At 35.2% G+C, this 14,170-nt stretch overlaps 1 protein-coding gene across 1 annotated transcript in view; it reads right to left on the bottom strand.

Moving 5' to 3' along the window:
* Sec24b (SEC24 homolog B, COPII coat complex component) overlaps nucleotides 1–5,109 on the bottom strand; it is a gene marked incomplete at its 5' end in the record, with an annotated part of 54,920 nt that extends 49,811 nt beyond the window's left edge. Inside the window, one exon of the mRNA XM_015484393.2 lies at nucleotides 4,158–5,109. Within this exon, the coding sequence (XP_015339879.2) occupies nucleotides 4,158–5,109 (952 nt within the window). The remainder of the gene's footprint in view (nucleotides 1–4,157) is intronic.
* Between the last annotated feature and the right edge of the window lie 9,061 nt (nucleotides 5,110–14,170).

Genomic DNA, 14,170 nt, shown 5'->3' with positions numbered 1-14,170 from the left:
ATCTTGTCTTTTTCTCATAACTAAGGTGGTTCTTTACTTAGTAGCTCCTTAGTTCTTTATAAATTTACTTAGAATTCTAACCCTCATACATAATATATGAGGATTAGATATCTGGCCAACATCTCAAAAGAATACTCCTTAACACCAAAAAATAAACCCTATTTTAAGTACTTATGATTAAAATTCTTTAGGAACTAGGAGAGATTAAATAAATTCTCAGTTAATAGTACTACCACTCATTCAAATTCTTTAAGAGAAATTTTAAGTCACCTTTTATTCTTCCATTTTCTTCATAAACTATATCAACAAATCTTTGAGGTCATCTCTGTGATCTGTCCTTAGTCTAAACCATTCCCAGACCAAATTGTCATGCTCCATCTGAATAACTGTAGTAATTCCTTCTAGCTTGTCTTCCAGCTCTAGATTCTTTCTCCTCTACGCATCATACCACCCTACTCATAGAAGAAAGTTTGAAACACAAATCTGACAGTGGTATCATCTTGTTTATAAACCTCTGATGGCTGCAGACTGGACCAAGAATAAATTTTTCCTCCATTGATTCCTCCCACCTATTCACCTATTCAATCTCACAGCACAAGAGAAACTGAGAAACTGACACACAGAAGAAGGGAGAATGATAAATCCAAATTCTGCAGGAAGTGAACATGAAGATGGATCCCACTCATCGTCTAAGCTTGGAGGACTATGTGTAGAAAAATTTAGAAGTGCTAGGAACCAAGTTGAGAAGACATAAGAAGGTTTAATAGTAGCTTAGAAAAACTGAAAGAATAGGACTCTGAAGGAGCAAAATTATGTTACTCCGATCTCACTCTCTATAATCTCACCAATTTCCAAAGCTAAAAATAACATCTTATGCTCTACTATTTCTATTTTTCATGAACATTTCCCCAATGAGCCTAATTTTTTTCCTAACTTATTTATTTCTAATTTCTTTCTTTGTCCAGATAATTATCTCCTACACAGTATTTATTTTGCTTTTCCTCAGGTATATCATCAATTAGAGATAATGAATATAATATTAACATCGATGACTGTATCTTAGTGTCATGTATATAGTGGACTTTTATACAAAGATTATATAAATGTTTATTATTTTTAAACAAAAACTTTATGAATGTTTTCTGTGCATAGTACATTGACATCAGTCAGACACTATAAATTTTATAATTATGCTATCCATATGCAATTTTATTAAGAAAAAATTTCAAAATAATTTATTTTAATCAACATAATTTTTCTGGTAAAATTCTACATTTTGGCAACAAAATTTATCTTGTTAATTTTTTAAATTATGTGCTTTTCAAAACAAAGAGATACTAAAAATAAACTAAAGAGAATGATATTAAATTAGTTTACAAAGTTCTGGTATTTATTTAGCTTGTCAAAAATGGGTAACATTATGAACTGGCATGCTGACACATGCCCGTAATCGCAGAAACTCAGGAGGCTGAGACAGTAGAATAATAAGTTTGTGGCTAGTGTTAGCAACTTAGCAGGACCCTATTTCAAAAAAAGAAATAAAAATAAAAAAAGGAACCGAGATTGTAGCTGAGGTAGAGTGCCTCTGGTTTCAATCTGTAGTGTCACAAAAAATAGGGGGGTAATCTTTATATCCTAAAGTCACACACTCAAGTATCAAGCAATTCCACCTCAAACTTTAAAAAGAAATTCTGTACTAGATTATTTGATTGTACTAGAGAGTCCCATATAGGGACAGTTGACTATTTTAAAATGGCCTAATGAAATGACACCTTTTAAACACTAGTTAAAAATTTGGCCCAAGTTAACAACTAAACACAGCACCCAAACATACATATTTGAAGTAGACTTTTTAATAAAATAATCTGAAATTATAGTGCTGAATTACAATGCATTAATAGGCTTTCTTCAAAAGACAAGTGGGGGGACTGGGGTAGAGGGTCAGCGGTAGAGCTGACCCACTTAGCAGGTGCAAGGCGCAAGATTTGATCCTCAGTACCACATAAAAATAAATAGATAAAATAAAGATATTGTGTCCAACTACAACTAAAAAAAAAAAAGACAAGTGGCATCACATCCCTGTAATCCCAGCTACTGGGGAGGCTGAAGCAAAAGGATCACAAATTCAAGGCTAGCCTGGGCAAATTAGTGAGCCCCTATTTCAAAATAAATATTAAAAAAGAGCTGAGCCAGACACGGTGGCACACGCCTATAATCCCAGCAGCTCAGGAGGCTGAGGCAGGAGGATCGTGAGTTCAAAGCCAGCCTCAGCAAGGCTTTAAGCAACTGAGACCTTACCTCTAAATAAAATACAAAATAGGCCTCAGTGGTAGAGTGTCCCTGAGTTCAATCCCCAGTACCCAAAAAAAGGATCTGAGCCTATGTATGTGTATGACTACACTACTAGTGTGACTCTGCACCATGTGCAGCCACAGGTATGAGAAATTGTGCTCCATTTGTGTGCAATGTATCAAAATTAATTCTACTGTTATGTATAATTAATTAAAACAAATTAAAAATTAAAAAGGAGGGGCTGGGGCTGTAGCTCAGTGGTAGAGCACTTGCCTTGAACATGTGAGGCATTGAGTTCAATCCTCAACACCATATAAAAAATAAATAAATAAATAATAGAGAGTTCACTTTCCCCTCCAAAATATTAAAAAAAAAAAAAAAAAGAGCTGAGGCTGGGCACAGTGGTACACACCTAAACTCCAAGAGACTGAGGCAGGAGGATCGTGAGTTCAAAGCCAGCCTGAGCAACTTAGTGAGACCCTGTCTCTAGATAAAATACTAAAAGGGCTAGGATGTGACTCAGTGGCTAAATGCTCCTGGGTTTAATTCCCAGTACCAAATAAAATAAAAAATAAAAATAAAGGAGCTCAGGGTTAGGTCAGTGGTAGGGTACTTGCTAAACAGGTAAAAGGCCCTGGGATCAGTACCTAGTATCACTGGGCGGGGGGAAGCAAATGAAATAACATTTAATATCTCTTTTATTCCATGTCTTCAATATTACGATATCAACTGTCTGGGGGGGCAATAATGTATCCATCACCATATTTTTGATATTTGCTTAACTCAAATGTACAGTTCAGATATGATATTAAAGTCCTAAATTTAAATAATCTAATTGTTGGGGCTGGGGCTGTAGCTCAGTGGTAGAGTGCCTGCCTTGCATGTGTGAGGCACTGGGTTCAGTCCTCAGCACCACATAAAAACAAACGAAATAGGGGTATTGTGTCCAACTACAACTAAAAATAAATAAATAAATACATAAAAAAATAATAATAATCTAATTGTCCAGGGAAGAATACCTTTCATAACACCTTTGCCATATGGCTATCTGAACACTGATAAACAACCTAAAAAAATCAGAAAACTACCACAGTTTTATGAACTATTGTTCTTTGCATGCATTTTCATATGATTCAAGAACACTTTGTTAAATTATAAGTTCATGCGTTGAATTAAAATGAGAACAACCTATGAAAACACCAATTTAAAAACCATACATCTAGGATATGTGATTTTAAAACCAATACATTTAACTATATCTTGATTTAGGAAGGTCAGAGAGGCGAACTAACAGGGTCCTCTTCATGCATCTCATTTCTCCCTCATTCTTCATCCAAATTTACCCATTTGAGAATGAGCAAACAACTTTTATGTGTTAACACGTATCTTCCTTGAAAGTCCCTCACAGAGGTTAACTTAGGGAAGCCAGTGTAATGTCACAGGCATCATCTTTTCTATGTCAGTGGGACTGTAGATGGGAACATGCTTGCCCCACTTCGAACATAGAAAAGAGAAAGTAGTGGCCAGCAAGACATCCTCAAAATATACCCTTCCAGTTTACCCCATACCCGGTTCACATTAAAGACAACTATTACAGAGGCAAATAACACATCAGCAAATACTGCCTGAGGAAGGAACCAGGCTATACAAGGAAGAGAGCTGGGTGACTAATTGTAAATGGTAAGGCAGAAAGGTTCAGGGAGATGCAGTAAAATACCACAGAAAAATAAAGCAAATGCACTGTAATGGTGAGTTTACTGCCAAAATTTCTACCAAGCAGTATATCTTTATCCTTCCCATAAATAACCTGATAGAAAAAGCACTGATTTTCAACATTGTTTTGGTGAACTGTTCATTCAACCTACCAGTATTTGTCGGGTTGTTGTTGGTTGGAGCCAGGGACCCCGTGTGGTTTCGGATGAGACTGTCTGGGGTTGATGGAAGGCCCGGAGCTGACCATGATAGGGTATTATATCCTGAAAGACTTTGCTGCTGCTGTTGCTGTTGCTGTTGCTGCTGCTGCTGCTGCTGCTGTGACGGTGGAGGTGGAAGTGGCGATGGGTAGCTAATAACTGTATTTTGGCCAGGAAATGAATTATCTTTAACAGGCCTGACAGTCGGAGCATTTTGTGAGGTAAACATTTGCCCATATGGATCACCAGCAGGCAGAGAAGGATATGAAATACTAGGATACACAGCATTAGAAATAGTTGACATAGCGTAATGACCACAAGTAGAGGGAAATCCCTGAGAAGCAACAGAAGAGTTGACAGAGTACATGGATGGACTATTGTAGTGATTCACAAAAGAGGAATATGGCTGGGAGGCACTCGTATACAAATGGGATGCTGATGATGCAGCACCTTGGAAAGATCCTGGAGTGGATCCCACAACGTGAGGGGCAGGAGGACCCCTGCCATACATCTGCTGTGCTCCTGATTGGTTTGATGTGCAAGGAGTCACCACATTTTGTGTTGGTACTGTATAGAGACCAGAGTAGTAATCATCACGCTGGCTCTCCAATGGCAATGAGGTCATTTTTCCAGGTCCTTGAGGGAAATGTCCTGAGGGGGCAATATAGTTTGGATGATGTAATCCATACCCAGATGGAACCTGCATTTGACTATGTGCTGGACCTGAAAAAGAAAATGAAAAGTAAATATTTATGGGAATGTGTAAAGAAATACCTAAATTCTTAAAACAGTTCCATCTAAATGTTGACCCAGTTAATTTTCTTCTCCATAATCCCAATTTATCACAAAAGATATATACTGTCACAAACCCACTGTGGTAGCTAGCCTTTGGGAAGAACCCTAATGATCATATTGCTCCTACTATTCAGATCTTGCACGGTCCTCCCTCATAATGTATAAGGAATGGTCTGTGTGGTCAATGAGGCACAGATGGAGATATCATTTCCCAGATTAGCCCAGTCTTGACTTCTGATGTTCCTTCTCTTAGATTAGTCTTAAAGAAGCAAGCTGTCAAGCTGTGAACAGTCCTATGGAGAAGCGATGTAGTGCGGAACAGAATTGTGTGACCAACAGCCAAAGAGAAACTGAGGCCTGCCAACAACCTCGAGTGAGTTTGCAAGTACATTATTCAAACTCAGAGAGTCTTGAAATAATGAAAGCCCAACTAACAACTTGACTACAATCTCAAGAGAGACCCTAATCCAGAAAACCAAGTTAGACCACCCCCAATTTAATGTCCCTCAGAGACTGTGATGTAAACATTTGTTGTTTTAAATTGCTAAGTTTCAGGGGATTTTATAATGCAGCCATAGATAACTAATACCCAGTATGAAAGGAGTTCAAATCTCTTTGTATCAGTCTTGTTTTTCTTATTTATAAAATAACAAGCTAGGGGTATAGCTCAATAGAACACAAGCTTAATATACACAAGCCCTGGGTTCAATCCCAGGACCCCAAAAGAAAAAAAAGTAACAATTACATCTGTTGCTTTAAAAAAAAAAAAAATACAAATAATGAAGACTATAAAGTAAAAATCCCTTCCTCTCTTTGGTAGCTGATATTGTACCTCCAAGATACAATCTGGTAATTTTTTTTTTTTTGTATTCTTTGCATACCCATGTATGTATGCATATGTAAGCATATATGACATTTATTTTTTTAAAACTGCATAAAATCATAATAGTTCACAACTTGCTTTTTTCACTTAATATATTTTGACTATCCTTCTGTTAGTATATGTAAATCTGCATTATTTTTTAAAGCCTATGTAATATTTCATTGAATAAATATGACACTTACTAAATCCTCACTGATAAATATTTATTTCAGAGGGTGGATTAACATCTGGGATCAATATGCAGGATAAGTTATCTAATAAGTGAAACTGGAAATTCGAAGTTTTTATGCTTTAAAAATTGGCCACATTGGGATGGGCTTGTGGCTCTGGCTCAGCAGTAGCTCACTTGTCTGGCATGTGTGAGGCATTGGGTTCAATTCTCAGCACTGCATATAAACAAATAAAGGTCCATCAACAACTAAAAAAAAAAAAAAAAAAAAAAAAAAGCCATGTTTAAAAATCTCTCTTAAAATGTCTACCAATTTATACCTTCCATCAATGATGCTTAAGAATGCCTCACCTTCCCAATGTAAATATATTTAAATCTTTGCCAATATGACATTTTAGCTTGCATTAATTAACTATGAGTGATGCTGAGTCTTTCTCTGTATTTGCCCTTTTTCTACAGGGCATACTTTCCTTAATGAAAATTAGCCCTACTTTATATGTTGTAAGTATTTTCTCTCAGAGTACTGTTTATCTTGTAACTTTGTTCACAGTATCTTTTGATATACTTTCATGATTATTATGTAATAAAATCATTCTTTATGTTTGATATATCTTTGAATTATACTTAATAGGCCTTCCACATTCCAAGATTATAAAACTATACATGCATGTTTTCCTGTAATGCTTATAAACCTCCTTCATTAAACAGATTATATTATAAGCCACTCACTATTCTAAATGCTTTACATAAACTCCTTCCATTCTCTGAAGTAAATAGTGTTACCATATCCACTTTTTAAGTTAAGTGAGGCTCAGAAGTAATCTGTTTAACAAAGTTTCATGATTAGGAAGTAACAGATGTGAATCAAGAAAACCAGCTCAAATCCATGTTCTTAACTAACAACCTGCTGCCCCTCACTACAATTAAATCCAGCTTGCTTTCTTTAGCCAAGCAAATGGACAATTATCCCAACAATGGAATTCTAGTCTTGGTCCAACCACTTTTCTTTGTGTTTGGGGCATGCCTTAATTATCTTAGGATCTAATTTCAATCTCCTGGGGAAGGAAATAGGTATCTGTGCCATAAGAAACAGTAACAAGAACAAAATTCATAAACTGTTTAAAATTCCCTGACACAAGTAAACAAAGGAAGTACTGCTGTGCTCCTTGTCATAATAATGTATAAAAACATATGTATAAAAGAGATGAGAAGGGGGCTGGGGATGTGGCTCAAGTGGTAGCTCGCTTGCCTAGCATGCATGAAGCACTAGGTTCGATTCTCAGCACCACATAAAAATAAAATAGTGTGCCCACCTAAAACTAAAAAATAAATATTTAAAAAAATTAAAAAGTAAAATAAAAGAAATGAGAATAAAGCTTACATTTCCTGGTTGTATTCAATTTCTACTAAATAATGTGGCAGAATCTTCATTTGGGGCCATGTAATACATATTCTACAGCCAACACAAAGATAATTTATAATCAGGCATTAAAGGATAACTAATATCCACAACTGTATAATTTCAAAAAGAATACTAAGACCCAAAATTCAGATAACATTTTACTAGGTTTAAAATTTACTTTTCTTACAGGTTATTTTATATAATCACAGTTTACCTGAAATAACTTATTTATTTAAAAGGAATAGTTATTGGGAATAACTAATGAGCAATGTTCTCCTCCTCCCCCTACTTACATATATAAGATAGATTTTCTTCATTTCACTTTAACCTCAGTAAACTACGCTATTAGCACTATAGTCTCAGAAATCAGTCTGGTAGAATGTTCTGAAGAGAATGTAATGAAGAGAAGATCCAAGTCAAAATCTACTTAAATATCTACCACTTAATTATTGATTTGCCTCATCCATGCTAAATGAACTGAAAATAGAGAAATGATCATCATGTCCAAACTATTCAAATGTCATTCTTCTAAAAATAGTGGAAATGTTATATCTGCTAAAATTTAACATCAGTGAATTACCCACCAGAGGAAGCCTTTTTACTTCCCAGTCCATTCAAGAAAAAAATTTACTCTGGGGGATTTGGGGGCAGGAATATTTAATCATATGTAGAGGTTTACCATTTCTTACTCAATATCACAATTTAAATGTTCCAAAGGTATGAAAAAGTATCTGAAAACTGATGGCCCCTATTTAGGATTTTTTGACTTGACCATGGAGCAAAAGCACATACATTCAGTAGAAACTGAACTTCAAATTTTGATCTTGGGCTGGTAACAAACTGTAGGATACTGTCACCATGCAGAACAGCAGCAGGGAACCACAGCTCTGGTCAACTACATAATCCTCCACATTATACTATGAGGCCAGCATTCTTTGGATACTGATATTCAATAAATTACAATGAAATATTCAACACTTTATTACTACTTATGTTATGACACTTTTTATGTTTTATAGTTTTGTGTTAGATCATTTTATCTAACTACAGGCTAATATAACTGTTCTCAACATACTTAAGGTAAACTAGGCTAAGCTATGATATTTGCAGGTAAGATGTATTAAATGTATTTTCTACTAATGGTATTTTCAACTCAAGACATGTTTATTGGAATGTAAACCCACTGTTTGTGGAGGAGCAACTGTAATTAAAATTAATCAAAAGATAAATATATCACATTAACATGCATTCAGTATTTAAAACTTAGTAAGATATCTCATTTTTTATTTTTCCTCAAACCCCATTGTGTATATTTTACACTTAAAGCATTTCTCAATTCAGATTACCCAAATTTCAAATGTGGCTAGAGGCTACCATATTGAAAAGTGCAGTTTTACAACACCTGTCTATGATTCTGTTGTTTTTGCCTCTCCTTATATACATAAAAAAAAAAAAAAATTCAGTCTTTGGTTTTTTTCTCTCCATTCTTTTCTAGAGTACCTGTTTCAACTGTTTTTCATAGCTTACCTAAGGCCTCCAAATATTGTTTTCTAGGAAGGAAGGAACTAAGAGTATAACAACAAGTTTTTCTAAGAGTACAACAACATAGTGCACTGTACACATTTACATACATATTATGTTAAACTTTTTTAAAGGCAATACTGTCTTTTGTAATAATTACTGAAACTGATCTTTCTTTCTATTGAAAATGATTTTGTGGTACATATTAAAAGACTACTGGTGAGGTTAGGGGTGTAGCTCAGTGTAGGGTGTTTGCCTGGCATGCATAAGGCCCTGAGTTCGATCCCCAGCACCACACAAACACATACACAAAGAGTTATTTCAATATAGCAAAAATGGACAGAGACAATGGATATGGAAGAGAAAATAAATTAGCAATATATGTAGTTGAATTTTTGAAAAATAACTTTAGATATATTTTACTTATTGCAAATGTGATGGTCATTATTTTAAAAGAAAGTGACAAAAACTGTCTGTAATCTTACTGAAAAAATTGCTATTAACAGTCATACTTTTCACCAAGATGGCATCAAAAGAGAAGGAACCTTCTATCCCAGGCAAAGCAAAAGCTTTGAAAGCCAAGAAGGCAGGGTTCAAAGGCATCTACAACCAAAATAATAATAATAATTAATTAATTAAAAATAAAAATAAAAAAGTCCACACATCACCCACATTCTGGTGGCCCCAGACACTGTGGCTCAGGAGTCAGCCCAAATGCCCTTGTAAGAGTGCCCCCAGGAGAAACAAGCTTGTTCACTCTGCCATCATTAAGCTCCCCTTGACTATTGAGTCTGCCATGTAGAAGATGGAAGACAAAAACACACTAGTGTTCCTTGTGGATGTCAAGGCCAACAAGCTCCAGATCAAACAGGCTGTGCAGAAGCTCTATGGCACTGATGTTGGCCAGCAAAAGTCAATACCCTAGTCAATCCTGATGGGAAAAGAAGGCATGTGTTTAACTGGCTCCTGAATATTATGCTTTGATGTTGCCAAAATTTGATGTTGGGATCCTCTAAACTGAGTCCAGCTGACTAATTCTAAATATACATTTTTTTCATCATTAAAAAAGATACACAGGAGCTGGGGTTGTGGCTCAGTGGCACAGTGCTTGCAGGCAGAGGTGAGGCACTTGGTTCCATCTTCAGCACCACATAAAAATAAATACATTAAAAAGATATTGTTTTTAAAAATTAAAAAAAGAGGGTTGGGGTTGTAGCTCAGAAGAACGCTTGCCTAGCATGTGTGAGGCACTGGGTTTGATTCTCAGAACCATATACCAACAAATAAAATAAAGGTCCATCAACAACTAAAAAATGTCTTTGAAATTTTTTAAAAAATAAAAAAAGATACAGAAAGTAAGCAAATAAAATTCATCCACAATCTTACTACATGAGATAACTGCTCTTAACATTCTCACGCATAACCATTCAATATTTTCTTTTAGCACATATATGCCCAATTCAGTAAAGAAGAAGTGGGTATAATTTAACATGAATCCTTCATTATAATGTTCATGAATATCTTTCCATCATCATTTTTAATGTGAATAGGATTCCGTTACATGGATTTATTATTATAATCCATTTATTATTATTAATCTATTATTTATTACTGATGATTTGGGTTGTTTTAAAATTTTAAAGTTAAACTATGTGACAAAAAATAAATTTGTAGGCAAATCTTTGTGTCAACTTATTTTACTTTTCTAAAAGTAACTACTTATCAGTTACAATTGTTGGGTCAAGTGCCCTGTGGACAGCTTAACTGTGTAGACAAAGGACACAACAAAATGCCCAGTAAAAAAGCAGGCAGACCCCAGAATCGAAGAGATCCCAGAAGTTGAATTCAGTAAAACAAAAGCTTCAAAACAGTTATAAATATGTTCAAATAAAGAAAAACATATTCAAGCCTAAATTGTTTCCAAACAAGACAAGAATGTCTACTTTCACCATTCTTATTCAGCACTGTATTGGAAATCTTAGAGCAATAAAGCAAGAAAAAAGGGCATCTCAAACATTAGAAGCTTTTGTATATGCGAATAATAAAATTACTAAGAAAAATCAAGAAGAAAGCAATCCCATTCACAATAACTTCAAAAAATCAAACTACTGAAGAACTAATTTAAGGAAGTAAATAATCTCTACAATGAAAATTACAAAACACAATTAAAGAATCTGAAAAGAACACACACAAACGCGTGCGTGCACACACACACACACACACACAGAGAAATGGAAGGATCCCATTTAGGGATTGCAAAAATTAATGTCCAACCAAAAATGATTTATGGATTAAGTCTAATTCCTATCAAAAAACCAATGACCTTTTTTGCAGAACTAGTAAAAATATTCCCAAAATTTGTGTGGAACCACAAAATAGCAAAGCAATCCTGAGCAAAAAGAACAAAGCTGGAGGCATTACAATACCTGACTTCAAAACATACTACAAAGCTATAGTAACCAAAACAGTAAGGTATTAACAATAAAACAGACACTTAGAACAATGGAACACAATAAAGAATCCACTTATTTACTGCCAACTGATTTTTTTTTAATGGGGGGAGACTATGGGGCACTCTACTACTGGGCAACATCCCCGGTTCTTTATATTTCTTATTTTGAGGCAGGCTCTTGTTAAATTGGTGAGTCTACAAACTTGCAATCCTCTTGTCTTAAGCTTCCTAGGTTGCTGGGAACAGACTGTGTGCCACCATACCTGGCCTGCCATATGATTTTTGACAAAAGAAGGAAGAATATAACATCGAGAAAGGAAAAATCACTTCAAAAAGAATCCACAGGTAAAGACTATTTTTCTAATAGTGCTAAGATGTCATTTGCCTTCCACGATGTGTTAACCTTTGTACAAATTATATAAAAAAACATGATGGGGGGGTTGAAGTTGTGGCTCAGCAGTAGAGCCTTCACCTAGCAAGGGTGGGGCCCTGGATTTGACCCCCAGCACCACATAAAAATAAATAAATAATTTAAAGATATTGTGTCCAACTACAACTAAAAAATAAATATTAAAAAAAAATACATGATGGGTAACATGCTAGACTTGTGGCATAAATTGAAGTAGTGGGACCAAGCAGTACTAGTTACTAGCATATTCTTTAACACTATGCACTGACAGGGAGAAAATGGCTGATTTCCCTTAAGAATGTTCTAAATAACACAGTAAAAATATTAATTTTATTAAATACCAACAATGGAAAATATGTTTTCTTAATATTCCCTATGATGAAAGCAGGAATACGAACACAGCACTCTTACTGCTGTTATGGTTTCGAAGTGAGGTGTCTCCCAAAAGCTCAAGTATGAGACAATGCAAGAAAGAAGGTTCGGAGGAGAAATAATTGGGTTGCAAGAATCTTAACCCAATCAGTGAATTAATCCCCTGATAGGGATTAATTACTATTGTAACTGAAGTGGTAGGGTGTGGCTGGAGGAGGTGGGAATTGGAGGCATGACTTTGGGGTATATGTTTATATCTGGCAAGTGAAAACCTGTCTGCTTTCTGATCATGATGTGAGCTGATAACTCTGCTACATTCTTCCACCATGTTTTTCTGCCTCACCTGGAGACCTGAGGAATAAAGTTGACTGTCTATGGATTGAGGCCTCTGAAACCTTGAGCCCCTAAATCAGCCTTTCCTCCTCTACAGTTGTTGTGGTTGTGTCCTTTAGTCACAGCAGTGAAGTAGCTGACTAAAACAACTGCATACTGAAATATGAAGGTTATCATGTGGAAAAGTACTGGTTAAACTGAGCTGCAAGCTTTTTTCATGAACAAAATATCAACAAATAAAATATAGTAGAATAAAAAAAGTAAAATGCATCATAATCAATCTGGTTCATACCAGGAATGAAAGGCTTCTTCAACATTTGAAATACATCCAAAGTAATTTACCATATTAAGAGATTTAAGAGTAAAAGCCATATAATACCACAGATACAAATATATATATATATATATATATATATATATATATATATATATATATATATTAGATACAACTCAATATCCATTCATTTAAAAAAAAAAAAACCTCTCAATAAACTAGAAATTGGAGTGGAATGTAGCTAATACTATACCTCAGTGGTACAGCATTTGCCTACCAAGGCCCTGGGTCTTATCCCTAGTACCAGCAAAAAAAAAAAAAAAAAAGGAATTCTTAGGAAAATCAGCTTTTCTTTCTTTTTGCTGTGCTTAGTATCAAACACAGGGCCTTAGGCATGCTAAGCAAGTGCTCTACCACTAAGCTACATCCCAGGCCTTAGAAGAAAACCTTCTCAATATAATAAGGAATAGCTACTAGAATCCCATGGTAAACATCATACTTAATGGTAAAGGAAAACTTCTTCCTAAGGAAGAAAACAGATGTCCTATTCTACCCCTCCTGTTCAAAAATTTATAGGACCTACTAGTTACTTCAATAAAGAAATATATTAAAAAGAACAAATAAAATTCTCTTCATTTGCAGAATGACATGACTGCTCAAAAAATAAAAGGATGGGGGAAATGGACATAGGAGCCAACCTGAAAAAGCTCCCAATGGCTAAAGTTGGAATAATGTGAAAAACAAAAATAAATAATAACAGTATTATAATCCAAAGGATAAGTTTACAATAATACATGATTGAATAAATGTTAAAATGAGATTAGCAGGGGGTTGAGGATACAGCTCAGTTGGTAGAGTGCTTGCCTTGCATGCACAAGGCTCTGGGTTCAATCCCCAGCACCACTAAAAAAATAAAAAATAAAGGATTAGCAGGGTAAATCTTCCTTACATAAAAATTCAAATAATGAACACAGAAGAACGGAAAGAAAACTGCCATTAGAATTCCACAGCAATAACTGCATCAGGAAGTCACTGAGTAATGGTTAAATTATTAAAATTTTGCCAGGCTCAGTGGCACACACCTGTAATCCCAGTGGCTCAGGAGCTTGTGGCAGGAGGATCCCAAGTTCAAAGTCAGCCTCAGCAATTTAGTGAGGCCCTAAGCAACTCAGTCAGACTCCGTTTCTAAATAAAACACAAAAAGGCCTGGGGATGTGACTCAGTGATTAAGTGCTCCTGTTCAATCCCTGGCACACAAAAAAAATTTTTATACACACACACACACACACACACACACACATTTAATATAAATTTTAAGGAAAAATAGGACAATAGAATAATTTCAAAGTATCTTC

This window comes from Marmota marmota, unplaced genomic scaffold, assembly GCF_001458135.2.
Source record: "Marmota marmota marmota unplaced genomic scaffold, marMar, whole genome shotgun sequence".
Taxonomy (NCBI): domain Eukaryota; kingdom Metazoa; phylum Chordata; class Mammalia; order Rodentia; family Sciuridae; genus Marmota; species Marmota marmota.
Note: the sequence above shows the minus strand (reverse complement) of the source record. Positions and strands in the feature narration are given on the sequence as shown.